Here is a 16,910-nt window from a genome sequence, read left to right as displayed (position 1 = left end):
ATATTATCATAAGACATAAAAACATGGATAAAAATAAATGAAAATAATAAATAACAATAGTTGATGGATGAAATAGACACAATGCATATAAATAGATTCAGGGCTCATCTTATTTCATGTAGAGGATAGTATAGTCAGGTAGGGTACAGGCTCCCTTTGTACATATATATATATATATATATATCTCAATCTCAATTGAAATTAGTCAAGGATGGAGTGGGAAGAAAGACAAGTGGTAAGGCGGAGATATATATATATATATATATATATATATATATATAATATATATATATATATACACACAGTCAGGTCCATAAACATTGGGACATTGACAGAATTTTCAGATTTTGGCCTCTATTCACCACCACAATGGTTTTGAAATGAAACAAACAAGATGTGCTTTAACTGCAGACTTTCAGATTTAATTTGAGGGTAATTACATCCAAATCGGGTGAACGGTGTAGGAATTACAACAGTTTCAATATGTGCCTCCCACTTTTTAAGGGGCCAAAAGTAATGGGACTATCAACTCGAAAGCTATTTCATGGACAGGTGTGGGCTATTCCCTCGTTATTTCATTATCAATTAAACAGGTAAAAGGTCTGGAGTTGATTCTAGGTGTGACATTTGCATTTGGAATCAGTTGCCGTCAACTCTAAATATGAGATCCAAAGAGCTGTCACTATCAGTGAAGCAAGCCATCATTAGGCTGAAAAATCAAAACAAACCCATTAGAGAGATACCAAAAACATTAGGTGTGGCCAAATCAACTGTTTGGAACATTCTTAAAAAGAAAGAACACACCGGAGAGCTCAGCAACACCAAAAGACCCGGAAGACCACGGAAAACAACTGTGGTGGATGACAAAAGAATTATTTCCCTGGTGAAGAAAAACCCCTTCACAACAGTTGGCCAAATCAAGAACACTCTCCAGGAGGTAGATGTATATGTGTCAAAGTCAACAATCAAGAGAAGACTTCACAAGAGTGAATATAGAGGGTTCACCACAAGATACAAACCATTGGTGAGCCACAAGGCAGGAAGACCAGATTAGAGTTTGCCAAACAACATCTAAAAAAGCCATTACAGTTCTGGAACAACATCCTATGGACAGATGAGACAAAGATCAACTTGTACCAGAGTGATGGGAAGAGAAGAGAAGGAAAGGAACTGCTCATGATCCAAAACATACCACCTCATCAGTGAAGCATGGTGGAGGTAGTGTCATGGTGTGAGCATGTATCGCTGCAAATGGAACTGGTTCCCTTGTATTTATTGATGATGTGACTGCTGACAAAAGCAGCAGAATGAATTCTGAAGTGTTTTGGGCAATATTATATGCTCATATTCAGTCAAATGCTTCAGAACTCATTGGACGGCGCTTCACAGTGCAGATGGACAATGACCCGAAGCATACTGCAAAAGCAACCAAAGAGTTTTTTAAGGCTGAAAAGTGGAATGTTATGCAATGGCCAAGTCAATCCCCTGACATGAATCCGATTGAGCATGCATTTCACTTGATGAAGACAAAACTGAAGGGAAAATGCCCCAAGAACAAGCAGGAACTGAAGACATTTGCAGTAGAGGCCTGGCAGAGCATCACCAGGGATGAAACCCAGCGTCTGGTGATGTCTATGCATTCCAGACTTCAGGCTGTAATTGCCTGCGAAGTATTTGCAACAAAGTATTAAAAAGTGAAAGTTAGATTTAGGATTGTTTAGTTTGTCCCATTACTTTTGGCCCCTTAAAAAGTGGGAAGCACATATAGAAACTGTTGTAATTCCTACACCGTTCACCTGATTTGGATGTAATTACCCTCAAATTAAATCTGAAAGTCTGCAGTTAAAGCACATCTTGTTTGTTTCATTTCAAAGCCATTGTGGTGTTGAATAGAGGCCAAAATATGAAAATTCTGTCAATGTCCCAATATTTATGGACCTGACTGTGTGTGTGTATATATATATATATATATATATATATATCTCCGCCTTACCACCTGTCTTTCTTCCCACTCCATCCTTGACTAATTTCAATCTGGCTTCCATTCCCTCCACTCACGAAAGTCAGCAATGACCTCCTTGCTGCCAAATCCAAGGGCCACTACTCTCTGCTCATTCTCCTTGACCTCTCTGCTGCATTTGACACTGTAGACCACCCTATCCTCCTGCAAATCCTTCACTCTCTTGGTTTCCGTGGCACTGCCCTCTCCTGGCTGTCCTCCTGCCTCTCTGACCGATCCTTCTGTCTCCTCTCAGGACTCCTCTTCCCCCCCACTTCCACTAACAGTAGGAGTTCCCCAAGGCTCTGTTCTTGGACCTCTTCTTTTCTCACTATATACGTCCTCTCTAGGTGAACTCATTAACTCTTTTGACCTCCAATCGATGATACTCAAATTTACCTTTCCACCCCTGACCTCTCCCCGGTATCTCCAACTGTCTCTCTGCTATCTCTTCATGGATGTCCCAGCGCTTTCTTAAACTTAACATGTCTAAGACTGAGCTAATCATCTTCCCACCCTCTTCCATTACCTCACTTCCCACAATTTCTTTATCTATTGATGGCACAACTATCTCCTCTATCCCCAAAGTGCGCTGTCTTGGAGTTATTCTAGACTCCTCCCTCTCCTTTAAACCACACATTCAGCACCTCTCGCAGTCCTGCCACTTCTGCCTAAAAAATATTTCCAGGATTAGACCCTTCCTCACCCAGGATGCCACTAAAACCCTCATCCACTCACTGGTCATCTCCAGATTGGACTACTGTAACCTTCTCTTAGCTGGCCTCCCAGTCTCCCACCTCTCTCCACTACAATCGGTCCTCAATGCTGCTGCTCGGCTCATCTTCGTCTCCAGACGTTCTACATCTGTTTCTCCTCTCCTTCAAGCCCTACACTGGCTCCCCTTCCCCTTCAGATGCCAATTCAAGGTTCTTACACTCGCCTACAAAGCCCTCACTAAATCCTCCCCCACATACATTTCTGACCTTCTCTCCCTTCACACTCCCACCTGTCCACTTCACTCAACAAATGCATGCTGCTTCTCTTGCCAACTGATTTCTTCCTCCCACTCCCGCCTCCAAGATTTTGCCCGTGCTGCTCCCTACCTTTGGAACTCTCTCCCTCTCCCTATCAGACTCTCCACCTCACTGCACATATATATTCAAACGGGCTCTCAAGACCCACTACTTCATCAAGGCCTTCCAGCTCTCATCCTAACCCACATAATACTCTCTCCTCCCTGTCTTCCTCTTCTGTGTCATGCCTGTCTGTCTGCCCCTCCCCTTTAGAATGTAAGCTCTCACGAGCAGGGACCTCTTTCCTGATGTGCTTCTCCTATCTTACTCCTCATAAGGGCACCTAACATGTCTCTGTCAACTCCCTGCTGCTTATTGTGAGTGTTTTAATCACTATTGCAGCAATGTATATGTCCTTCACTGTACTGTAAGTTACTTTTTTTTTGTCCACTTATTAGTTTTATGTACTATGTAAGGCGCTGCGGAACACTTCCCTCCAAAAAAACGGAACTCAGAAAGAGGCAAAACGTCATCTTGCATGGACATACATCATCATTCTTGGACTTTGTCCTCAAAATTCTACACACAATACCCCATAATGACAACATGTAAGAAGTTTTTTTGAGATTTTTGCAAAAGAAATAAAAAAAAAAAGGCTAAAGAAATCACATGTACATAAGTATTCACAGCCTTTGCTCAATACTTTGTTGATGCACCTTTGGCAGCAATTACAGCCTCAAGTCTTTTTGAATATGATGCCACAAGCTTGGCACACCTATCTTTGGGCAGTTTCGCCCATTCCTCTTTGCAGCACCTCTCAAGCTCAGGTTGGATGGGAAGCGTCGGTGCACAGCCATTTTCAGATCTCAGCAGAGATGTACAATTAAATTCAAGTCTGGGCTCTGGCTGGGCCACTCAAGGACATTCACAGAGTTGTCCTGAAGCCACTCATTTGATATCTTGGCTGTGTGCTTAGGGTCGTTGTCCTGCTGAAAGATGAACCGTTGCCCCAGTCTGAGGTCAAGAACGCTCTGGAGCAGGTTTTCATCCAGGATGTCTCTGTACATTGCTGCATTAATCTTTCCCTCTATCCTGACTAGTCTCCCAGTTCCTGCCACTGAAAAACATCCCCACAGCATGATGCTTCCACTGTAGGGATGATATTGGCCTGGTGATGAGCGGTGCATGGTTTCCGCCAAACATAAAGCCTGGCATTCACGTCAAAAAGTTAAATCTCTGTCTAATCAGACCAGAGAATTTTGTTTCTGATAGTCTGAGAGTCCTTCAGGTGCAGTTTGGCAAACTCCAGGCTGGCTGCCATGTGCTTTTTACTAAGGAGTGGCTTCCGTCTGGCCACTCTACCATACAGGCCTGATTGGTGGATTGCTGCAGAGATGGTTGTCCTTCTGGAAGGTTCTCCTCTCTCCACAGAGGAATGCTGTAGCTCTGACAGAGTGACCATCCCTGACTAGGGCCCTTCTCCACCGATCGCTCAGTTTAGACAGCCGGCCAACTCTAGGAAGAGTCCTGGTGGTTCTGAACTTCTTCCATTTACGGATGATGGAGGCTACTGTGCTCATTGGGACCTTCAAAGCAGCAGATCTTTTTCTGTACCCTTCCCCAGATTTGTGCCTCAAGACAATCCTGTCTCGGAGGTCTACAGACAATTCCTTGGACTTCATGCTTGGTTTGTGCTCTGACATGCAAGTGTTGGACCCTATATAGACAGGTGTATGCCTTTCAAAATCATGTCCAGTCAACTGATTTTACCACAGGTGGACTCCAATTAAGCTGTAGGAACATCTCAAGGATGATCAGTGGAAACAGGATGCACCTGAGCTCAATTCTGAGGTTCATGGCAAAGGCTGTGAATACTTATGTACATGTGATTTCTTAGTTTGTTTGTTTTTTATTTTTATAAAATTAAAAAAAAATCTCCCAAAAACTTTTTACACATTGTTATTATGGGGTATTGTGTGTAGAATTTTGAGGATAAGGCTGTAACATAACAAAATGTGGAAAAAGTGAGGCGCTGTGAATACTTTCCGGATGCACTATATATATATATATATATATATATATATATATATATATATAAAATGTAGCAATGTTTTGGTGTTTAACATTAAAATTATGAGTATATGTTTGTTTGTTTGCTTTTTTTTGGGGTGGGGGTGGGGGGCGTGTCTGTCAAGCATAAGCTACCGTCCTGTCAATGCTTGATATATAGCCCCACCCCTCCACCTGATTTGTATCCTCAATGTCTTATTTATAGACTTTACTTAATATTGGCACTATACTATTGTACAATACAGAATGCCTAAATATAGATGTTCTTTCTATCTGCTCATCCTCTCTCCTAATGCCTCTATTTTTCTCCATTAAGATATTATCATACACTATTCCTTAGTACAGACATTCGTTTAGACTTTAATAACAGATCTGTGATGAGGGATCATGTTTTTTTCTGTGTTTATATTCTTATTGTATATTAATTTATCAAATATATTTCTAATTTATTTTACAGTTCCCACCTGATTAGCGAATTAATGGATATTCATCCATCGTGTGGTAGATTTTATATATATATATATATATATATATATATATACACATACACACAATGGGTAATTTATTCAGGTATCACAATATGACCTCTGTCTGTGAAAAGGTAATTTAAGACCGATGTGATTTAAATAATAATAATGTAAATAAAAAAATATATAGTTTTTATTATGTATTTTTATAGATATCACAATTGGAAAGATCTTTTTGTGATGTTGATGGTACCTGAATGAATCGACTAAATGATTAGTCTATTCAAAGTAACGAACATAGCAGAGTGATGTTACTGGATAGCTAATAACATTGCCTAAATATTTGGAGTACTAGCCTATATAATCAGAACCATAAAGAGAGGGGCTCACAGCTTGAAGAAGTCCACAGCTGTGGATGAAACACGTTGCTACTGTACCCCCATTTTCCACCCAGCAGCTACAAGTGCCCTCTGTACCTGCAGAACAGGTATCCTGATACCGGCATCAGTTATATCTCCTATTGTTAAAAGTGGATGTAGGTGCGCACTCTTGTGGTGTACATGCAGGGAAGATGGGGGAGAGGGAAGTGTGGTGTGGCCTAAATAGTGTGTGGAGGGGTACCAAAGGTGGAGGTAGTGTGGTGGTGAAGGAAGAATGGGATGGAAATAGATAAGAAGGAAGAGAAGGATTAGAAAATGTGGTGTTTTGTCAGTAGAGAGTGTGAACTGGTGATAGGTTGTGGAGAATGTAGTGGTTTGTGATACGTGTGTAAGTGTTGTGCTTGTCTGTACTATAGAATATGTGTAGCGAAGAGTACTGAGTGGCTCACCACCACACTACCTCCACCTTTGGTACCCCTCCACACACTCTTTAGGCTACACCACACTTCCCTCTCTCCCATCTTCCCTGCATCTACACCACAAGAGAGTACACCTGCATGCACTTCTGAATTTTGATCCTTAGCAGGATCAGGTATTCCTGCAGTACAGTACTGCACGCCTCCTTCCTACCCCTATTCCAACACACTGATTCCCCCCTCACCATGCTTCAGAAGTGCAGCTCATCAATTATTAATCCAGTAACTCCTATTGTAGCCTGCAGAGCTGTTATTGGGTGGGTCCAGCTGCTCTACCTATACTCCTCCACCCAGATATATTAAAGACTGGGCATGTTGTTTCACAGCGTTTGCCAGGTGAGACTACCTACATCCGCCGATGTGTCAGTGACCCAGAGCAGGCACGGTCACTTTGATTGCACTAAAAACCGTCATTCCGTATATCACAAATCCTCCATCTGCTAAGGCACACAACGTACCTGATGGTGATACAGTAGCTGGTATATTAAAACGGACTAAACAGCCCAGTAATACACAGTACTGTATAAGTATATATTTCCTGCCTTGGATCCTCATAAACAGGATAACATATTTTTTTGTGACTGTTATTCACTCCATATTTTTAGCTACACTCTTATATATCTATGGGTTTATTGTTACAATTGGAATATAGATATGTAAACTGTTTACAGTGCTATATGTATATGATCTGGTATAACCAATTTACCTTACTCAGATTGGAGGACTTATTTCAACAGTTTTATGTGCGCTATATGTATGGTTTTAATAAATTAGGATAATTTTAATTACATCTTAGTCTTTTATTCCCTATATGTCAGCATAACATAATTCTTTCTTTTTTTCTTTGGCTTTTGGGGCTGGCATAAGCAACAATTTTCTGTTGCTGGAGACTTTTACATTTTAGCTCTCCATTAACCCCTGGCGCCTAGTATCTGTGACATTAAAATGAAACCTAGATAAATTACACTTTCACTTTGGTGGCAGACCCATCCAACGTTAAAAGATCGTTTGATAGTTATTTGTGTACAAAGTTTCTATTCTTACCTGGGCAAAATCAGCTGCCAGTCTCATCTTCCCTCCTTCACCGAGTGGTCGTAGCAAACTTGCGTTGCGTATGAAAAGTTCTATTGCTCTTTGAGCGATTGCTTCAGTACTGTCATACACAAAATCAATGCACTCAAAATAGCGAAAGTAGTCACCCATGACTCTTGCAATAAAACCTTGTAATTCTTTCATGTACAAAGAGCACGGTACATCTGGCTTTCCCGAACTTGACACATTTCTGAAAATCAAAATACACATTTAAAGTTTGTATGAAGACCAATGTAATCCTAATTAGGGGAAATGCATCTATATCTGCATGTAGAAAACACAAATGTGTGAGGCTAGTAGCTAAGCTAGAAATGTGCAATACCCTATTCCTGATCATTCCTACTGGAAGTTGTCTTGTGACTACCTGTACTTGGATACAATTACAATTTCTTCATCACATCATTTGCTGCAAAACTCATCATTATAGAGGTCATTTCAGTGACAGAACAACATTTTTTTAATTAAATGACTTATATAAATGTGCAACAGGATACCTAAACAGGAAAAGAAAAATGTGAAAATGGTGTAAGCCTGGGGTGGCCAAACCGGTCCTCGAGATCCCCTAACAGTAAATGTTTTGAGGACCACCTGTGGCTCTGAAGAATATGTCAGTTAAGCTGGGTACACACAGACGATATGTCATCTGATCAGTCGGATCGGAGTGAGATATCGGGCACATCGTCTAGTATATAAACTCTATGTCGCTGACAATGCATGCTCCCGCCCGTTGTCAGCTACATCTTCCATCGGACCTACATGCAGATCCAACGGGGGATGTCGTTAGCGAGGGCCATGCTGCCAAATGAAGCATGGCCCTCCGCTGTCGCTCCCGGGATCGGCAAGTGTGTATGCACTTGCCGATGCCGGGTCCCCCGCCGAGTGCCGTCGCTGAAGATGTCGGGTACACTAGACATAGTCTTTTGTGTACCTGGCATTACAAATGTATGCACCACATGTGTGAAACTGTGACAGTTGGTAAGGACTACACCTGTGCACCAGCTAGGTGGTATGGAAAATGTGAACTGTTAGGGGAGCTAGAGGACCGGGTTAGCCACCCTTGGTGTAAGCCAATCCAAAGACTGAAAAAGACAATCTGACCAGAGATTTGTAAGCATCCACAAACAGAAAATCCCCAATACCATTTATATAATATAGGTATAATTTAAAAAAGAAAATTGTCACAATAACAAGTTAAAAATAATGTTATAAACTCACCCAGAAAAGTCTTCCTGGTGCATAGTTATGATAATGGCTTCCACAGAGTCTCCCACAGAATTTAGCAAAGGTTGTATAGCACTACCCATAAGATTATAGATTATCTGATGAACAAAAAAACAAAAGCAATTATATTGTTTGATTCACCAAGCTCATAACACATGATTTAATTAAGCAGCAGTTCTCTGTGTTTTAAAGCTTACATCTATCACTTAAATAGTATGATGAAAAATAAAAAGTTAAACTATAAAAGTGAATGACAAGACCTCAATATAAAATTAATTGTAGAGGACTTTACGTAAAAAGGTTAAATAACGTGCATGTGTGTAGGAAGGGTCAACCAGGTTAATTAAACCAGCTAAGGAGGTAAGCTGCAAAGAAACGCATGTTATATCTGTAGCATTCTCCGTAGGAAATTATAATGATAAAACGAAGTGTAATTTATGTAACAGTTAAAAAAAACAGTTGAACAAACGTTGGACAACATCTACAACCAGAGAAAATAAAAAAAGCCAGAATATTACAAATGTACTGTCTGAACATGCCTAGAACTAAGAGAGGCACAAACAAAACCCTTAGAGCTATGGGCCTGATTCAGACCCGCTCGATGGCCGGGCAGTGCGCACGCCGCTCGTGCGCGAGCCCCAGAGCGAGCGAGATATCACTCGTTCCAGCGCTCGCATCCAAAAGGGGTGGCTGTCGATGTTGATCGACAGCTCGCCCCGTTTGATAGGCAGGTCGGAGAGGGTGGCTGGCCAAACGGAGGTGTTTCCAAAGGAACACCTGCCGTTTGGGGGCGGCCTCACTGACATCGGGAGTGATGTCAGTGGTGAGCTTCCGGCTCTATTAGAGACGGAAGCTCACTGGGGCTTGCGGCAGAGGAGACCCTACCATAAGGGTCTCATCGCAAGCCCCGATTATCGCGATGGTCGCGACCATCACCTGGCCGCTCGCAAAAGCTGTGGGTGGTCACCCACAGCTTAACGAGCGGCCAGAGGGCCGAACCAAAAATATAAAAAAAGAACTCTTCGTCTGAATCAGGGCCTATGTGTGCAAATGCTAGGAGCTTAGGAGATAAAATCTCAGAGCTAATAGCAATAGTGACTAGGGATGATCAGGATATTCTAGCTATTATCATGGTGCAATGAAAAACATTACTGGGACATAGATATGCCAGGATATACTTATTTAGAAAAGACAGAATGGGAAAGATTGGAGGAGGGGTAGCAAATGTATGTGAAAAACAGCATAAAAACTATTTCAATACAAAATATTGCAGAAAAAACTGAGGCCCTTTGGGTGACCATAGAAACAGGGTAGAAAGACATTACTCGCACTGGGGTGATTTACTGACCCCCAGGCCAGGGGAAGGAACTGGACAGGAACCTTTTGCAAGATGTCACTAAAATGACTTTAAAAGGAGAGGTAATAATCATGGGAGACTTTAATCTACCAGATGTAAATTGGGAGGGCTCTTTTGAAAGTTCCACTAGAAGTGGGACTTTCTCAATGCCTTGCAGGGAGCATCCCTCAAGCAAATGGCGAGGGAGCCCACTCACAAAGATGCTATACTAGACATCATACTCACAAATAGTAATAGGACATCAGAAGTAAGTGTTGGAGAGAACCTAGAATCCAGTGACCATCACGCAGAATGGTTTAATATAAAGACAGGATTCAACTCATGCCACACAAAAACAAAGGTGTTAGATTTTAGGAAGGCTGAATTTGCAGAGATGGGGAGATGTGTAAGCAATTCATTGGCAGATTGGAGGAACTTGGAAGGAGTGCAGGAGAGGTGGGAAGAATGAAAAAGTGCAACAGAGAAAGCAACAGATCTTTGTATCAAAAGGGTTACGAAAAGCACATGGAAAAGGAAGCCAGTATGGTTTACAAAAGAAGTATGAGCTAGTGTGAAAGCAAAAAAGAGGACATTTAGGAATATAAGCAGACTCAGAAAAATGAAGACAAAGAGGTGCATCTTGTCAGAAGGAAGGAGACCAAGAAGGTGATCATATGTGCAAAGGCACAGGCTGAAGAGAAAATGGCCCAGTCAGTAAGTAAAGGGGCCAAAACTTTTTTTAAGTATATAAATGAAAGAAGAAAATCAAATGGTGGAATAGATAAGAATGAAGACAGACAGTGAGAGTCTTGTGGAGGGAGACAAGGCCATAGCAGATCATCTAAATGGTTATTTTTGCTCGGTATTCACTACAGAAGGAAAGGGAAAGGGGCCACAGTTAAGTTGCAAAGATATACATGAGGTAGATACAAGTATATCTACAGAGGAAAAGGTCCTAACGGAAATGACAAAATTGAAAGTGGACAAATCAATGGGGCCAGATGGGATACATCCAAGGATACTAAAAGAGCTTAAAAGGGGTGCTGGTAACGCCATTAACTGAATTATTCAACCAGTCTCTAGCTACTGGAGTAATTCCAGAGGACTGGAAAAGAGCAAAATGTAATCCCACTGCACAAAAGTGGAAGCAAGGAAGAGGCAAGTAACTACCGACCAGTGAGCCTTACATCAGTAGTAGAGAAAGTAATGGAATCACTATTAAAGGAAAGACTTGTGGAACATCTCAAATCCAACCATTTACAGGATCCCAAACAGCATGGGTTTACTAGGGGGAGATCATGACAAACAAATCTTATTGATTTTTTTTGACTGGATGACTAAAGTAATAGATCAAGGGGGGGGGGGGGTCGTAGATGTAGCTTATCTAGACTTTAGTAAGACTTTTTGACACTGTCCCGCATCACAGACTGATAAATAAACTTGAAAACTTGGGACTGGATTCTAAGATGGTTAAATGGATAAAAACTTGGTTGCAGAATAGAAAACAGAGGGTTGTAGTAAATGGAGTGCAGTCTCAGGAAGGAATTGTGACAAGTAGTGTACCCCAAAGTTCTGTACTTAGACCAGTGCTTTTTAATATATTTGTTGGTGACATTGCAAATGGTATTAAAGGGAAAGTATGCCTTTTTGCAGATGACATAAAAATAGGCAACAGGGTAGACACACCTGGAGGGGTAAGACAAATGATGGAGGATCTAGCTAGACTAGAGGAATGGTCAAGAACATGGCAACTACAGTTTAATGCTAAAAAATGCAAAATTATGCACTTGGGTCTCAAGAACCCAAAAGCTAAATTATAGTATTGAGGGTACTCTAATGGAAATTACAGAGGAGGAAAGGGATCTAGGAGTCACTGTTTAAAAGCAGGTAAGCATTGTAACAAAGCAATGAGAAAGGCAAGTCAGATGCCTGGTTGCATAGGGAGAGGAATCAGTAGCAAGAAGAAAGAAGTAATAATGCCACTGTATAGGTCATCGGTACAGCCTCATCTAGGATACTGTGCTCAGTTCTGGAGGCCACATCTCCATAAAGATATAAATACAGTAGAGACAGTACAAAGAAGGGCAACTAAAATGGTGCATGGCCTACATCACAAAACTTATCAGGAAAGACTAAGAGATCTCAATATGTATAGTCTGGAACAGAGAAGGGAAAGGGGGGACATGATAGAAACTTTCAAATATATCAAGGGTTTTAACAATGTGCAGGAGGGAGACATTCTTCACAAGAAGAGAAGTACTAAAACACGAGGACATGCACTGAAACTGGAGGGAGGTAGATTCAAAGAAAATTTGAGAAAAAATTACTTCACAGAAAGAGTAGTAGATAAGTGGAATAGCCTCCCATCAGAGGTAGTAGAGGCTAAGACAGTAGATCAATTTAAACATGCTTGGGATAGGCATAAGAATATCCTTACAAAGAACTGAGGATCACATAGGGTTGAGGTTAGTGGTTCTTATCTGCGTCAAATTCTATGTTTCTATGTTACACCTCAGAGGCAGCGAGTTAAGTTGTATTTGGATATAAACTTTATGGGGGGGGGGGGTTTCTTTCAACCTCTCACACCAGTTATGTAGTTTCTACCGTATGTCACAGTGAATAAAATAATTCTTATTTTGTAAGATACATGTCTATAATTACATAATAGGTATGTCACTCCCGAGATACAGAAGTTATATTTGGAGAGTCCATACCGCTTTCAAAAGTGGCCTGTTTTATAATACAAACTAAGTACTGTATAACTAATGCTTTTATGTTACTTTCATTCTAGGAGCTCCTTTTTAATTAGACACAGTCCTATTTATATATGAACACTTAGTTTACCTGAGTGTTGCATGAGAGCGTTATCAGAGAGCTTCTTTATTCACTTCTACAATGTTATATTACATTACAATAGTGTGTTTTATCTTCTGTATATGTGGTCACCTGTTCATTGCCTGGATTATTTATTCTTCTGAAATAGCTTTCCCTGCTCCTTATTAAAACAAAAGCAACCTACATGCAGATCATTTCCAATATGCAATTACATGATTGTACCTTTAACTGTCACACATAATTCCAATATTTGCTATCTACAGCTCACTTCTTCAAACTAGAATCTAAGACAAACATTAGATTTTTATTGAACTCATTTCTTCATGATATTAAAAGAACTTATTACCTTCATGGCAGCAGTTATATTCCCTTCTGCAGTTGCCGGCAACGAACTCTGACCCGATATAACCTTAATGGTGGGGAAAAAAAATTATAATTTGATCTTTCACCAGCTAAAAATCATGATGTATAGTTGGAGCGAAATCGGTTAATACTATAATAAGCTGCAAATATATACTATAATAAGCTCCAAAAATTAAAGTAAGGCTACTGAAATTGGCATTTAAAATATTTTGTAACCTACATGCTCTGTGCAGTGATAAGTAAAAAAGCAACCAGATTTTTAATACTGTATATACATACAGTATATAGAACGGTCCAAATGATCCGGCACTACTAACATCCAGTTAGAATCTGCCTCTGTGGTTATTGTAACTCAAGATAGTAATCAGCAGCACTGGAGGTCTTAGTCAATCAATTAAAACATTTATTTCCAACGTTTCAGGGCTATTTCACCCTTTTGTCAAGGTAACAAACAAAAATGTTTGTTACCTTGACAAAAGGGTGATGAAATAGCCCTGAAACGTTGGAAATAAATGTTTTAATTGATTGACCAAGACCTCCAGTGCCGTTGATTACTATCTCGAGTATATATATATATTTCAGATAATTACTTAGAACAGATGAAACCAATGAATAATCATACTTGAAACCTCAGAGAACATTTTTGCTGTAAAAGGACGATAAACATCTTGGTCTACACAGGCTTGGCCTGCCACTATAGACTGCATCTTAAGCATGTCGTCTAAAGCATAGAGTTAGAACCGAAGTTGAGTTTTAATACCATCTTTCATCTCTTTCCAGGTACACTAATGCCATCTCCCATATCTGATGCCTTTCACTGCAAGAATAGTCTATAGAAAGTTTGTTTTACAACTGTGAGGCTGCATCTTCACCACCATTAATTAGCTTGTTGAACAAACTGCTCAAACATTCCGTCCCAATGTACCAGCTGACCTAGCTTCTCCTGCAAAAGGGACTCATTTTAAAGCCTGCACACACAGGCTTGGCCTGCCACTATATGCTGCATCTGAAGCATGGAGTTAGAACTGGAGTTTGAACTGGATTTGGACTTTTGTCTACTTTCTAACCAAAAATTAAACCATTTCCCAAACACAGCAGCACAGGAATGCTGCCACTCCACCTTCATTTACACTCCTCTGAGACTGGGTTCGGGTGCTGTCTCATGCTGCAGCCTAATGGAACGCCACAAACTGCTGGATGCAACAAGACCACACTCGAGCGAATGAGACGCTGTGGCTTTTTGCAGATCACTCTAACATTTTTTAATTTCTGATTAAGTTTAACATGGTTTTTAACTTATAATGCGGTCACCATTTATTTTTTTACATTTTTTCTCCACCTGGACGTTATACTTCCGCTACTTGTACACAGTGCGCCCCAGATGGCTGCCTCGGATGGTTCTTTCTTGGGCAGGATGAACAAACACGTGGATCTATTAATTCAGTGCATTTCATATTTCAAATGTTTCAGTCACCCGTAAATGTCATGCCAAACTGCAGCACTGTTGCTGTATTCACAATTCCCTGTTTTGTAAAATGTACTTCCACCCCACTGTATGCTATACTGGTGTGCTATACATCCACTGAAGTGCATCCTCCATGGGCAGGATGTACTTCATGTGGATCTATTCATACGGGGTATATCCTACTACCACATGTGTCACTTTTCCCATATATGCCTTGGGTCCTTGTGTATTTTATCTCCTACAGTGCAACCTTCGTAGTGTGCCCACCATGGCTGTCTCACCTGGTACACTCGTGGATGGGATGAAAAATACATAGACCTGAGTATTGTGGCGGGTCCCTACTCCTACCGTCAGGACGCTGCAACCACCCATTTTGTGCAATCTCTTCTAGGCGTAACCTATTCCACCCAGGGTAATCCTACGTAGTGCGCCCAAGACGGCTGCCTCATCTGGCACCTTTTGTGGGTGGAATATATAACCCATGGAAGTTAATTCCCAAAATGTCTGCACCAACCCTGCAATATCTCTAGGTTTTGGTTGATTTTAATTATCTGCGTGGATTTCTATTGTTTGCAAAACCAAATCCTTGTACAATGTACCATGTTTTCTGAGGTCTGTAAAGCGACTGAGTCCTATGGGAAAAGAGCGCTATATAAATAAAATTATTATTATACACAAATACATTAAAATGATGAATTATGGGATATATTTGCTGATATTAACACTGATTTTGTGATTAAATTAACCTAGGTTCAATTATTTGACAGAAAACAAGCCTTTTATAGTACGTCAATTAATTTAGCCCTGATTTATGTGCTCAGAAAGTTAGTTCAGGAGCAAAGAATATATATATATAATGTCTCAACTCTTTTCTGAACCATAGTATGTGCTTTTAAGACCCAAAACTAGTTCTACATATTTCCTTACTGTATCTGCTTCTAAATTGGTTCCTCTGCTACTGCCGGGCATTAGAACTAATGAAGAGCCTGGGGGAGCTGCACTGTAGGTGGAGATGGAAGTACAGCTGCTCCCCCTTCTCAGCTCTGCCACTGCAATCAGGTACTCAGGTAGAATAAAAAAAAGGTAAACAGATAAACAAATTGGCAGGAGAGGCATACCAGGCTGGGGCAGAGAAACAAGGAGGAAATACACTTAAACATACAGTAAAATAGTGTGAAACAAGGACAAAAATGGCCCTATATGTACGGAGTATATAATATGATTTTTAAAACTGTGAAATTTAACCAGGTAAAGGGTGTAATACATCCACTTATGTCTCTGCTTGCTCTGCCCAGCTTCATTATTTAATTTCAAGCAGACTCTCGTCATCCATTGTACTTCAGATTCAACTGTTTAACTTGTACAACTGTAATATTTATAAAATGTAAAAAAAAAAATATATATATATATATATATCAGAATATAATAGAAAGAGAGCGCTCCATGGTGCAGATAAAAATCACTTTTTAATAACACATAAAGATAGTTGCAGACACTCATAAATTATGGTGCTGCTCGTACCATATAAAAAACAGTGTGGCCTGGTTACCACGTGGTGTAAACAAGAATACTCCACCGGACAATCTCCGACTCGCGCACCAGGATCCGTCGGGTACACACACCCCGCCGCTGGACGCTGGCAACAGGCCGCCGCTGGTCGGACCACGTCAGTCCTGGACACACTGCCAGGGATCAGTTCCGTACGCGTCACGAAGCCCCGCCCTAGCGCGTTTCGTCATAGACTTCGTCAGAGGGCTGGGCTTCGTGACGCAGTAAGCTCATTCATAAATGGCAGGCCAGCCAATCAGTGTGGAGATTTACACTCACACCCTTCTCAGACACTAGAACGATCGTGTCAGGTGTGAGTACAAAAAGGATTTTAGAGACTGTCCCTCAGTGCTAGTCCGCACTTATCTTACATAAAAAACGTCTTTTGTTTCTAAAAACATTATTGTTATACAGCGATCAATGTACAAATACATAATTACTACTTCAAGAGACATTGAGTTACAAAAATTCAGAAATAAAGAGACATCAAGAAAATAAAATAAAAAGATATCAAGAAAATGAAATAAGGCTACAATACCAATCAGTGCATTACACATTCATTTAGATATCCCTTATAAACAGAGTTATCTCTATCCCCTCATTCTGACCCTTTGGTGTCATAGTATCTAAAGCTACAATCCAATA

The 16,910-nt window shown here is 40.6% G+C and overlaps 1 protein-coding gene across 3 annotated transcripts in view; it reads right to left on the bottom strand.

Moving 5' to 3' along the window:
- Positions 1 to 16,910, bottom strand: part of COG5 (component of oligomeric golgi complex 5) — a 507,901-nt gene that overhangs the window by 84,098 nt on the left and 406,893 nt on the right. For all 3 annotated transcript variants that reach the window (XM_088480203.1, XM_088480204.1, XM_088480202.1), the window contains exons 16-18: positions 13,236 to 13,298; positions 8,713 to 8,816; positions 7,450 to 7,687 (exon numbers count right to left, since the gene is read on the bottom strand). In XM_088480203.1, the coding sequence (XP_088336329.1) occupies positions 7,450 to 7,687; positions 8,713 to 8,816; positions 13,236 to 13,298 (405 nt within the window). The remainder of the gene's footprint in view (positions 1 to 7,449; positions 7,688 to 8,712; positions 8,817 to 13,235; positions 13,299 to 16,910) is intronic.

The sequence above is a fragment of the Taudactylus pleione genome, unplaced genomic scaffold (genome assembly GCF_031769625.1).
Source record: "Taudactylus pleione unplaced genomic scaffold, aTauple2 ptg000251l, whole genome shotgun sequence".
NCBI lineage: Eukaryota > Metazoa > Chordata > Amphibia > Anura > Myobatrachidae > Taudactylus > Taudactylus pleione.
The sequence above is the reverse complement of the archived record's forward strand: the minus strand, read 5'-3'. Positions and strand labels throughout refer to the sequence as shown.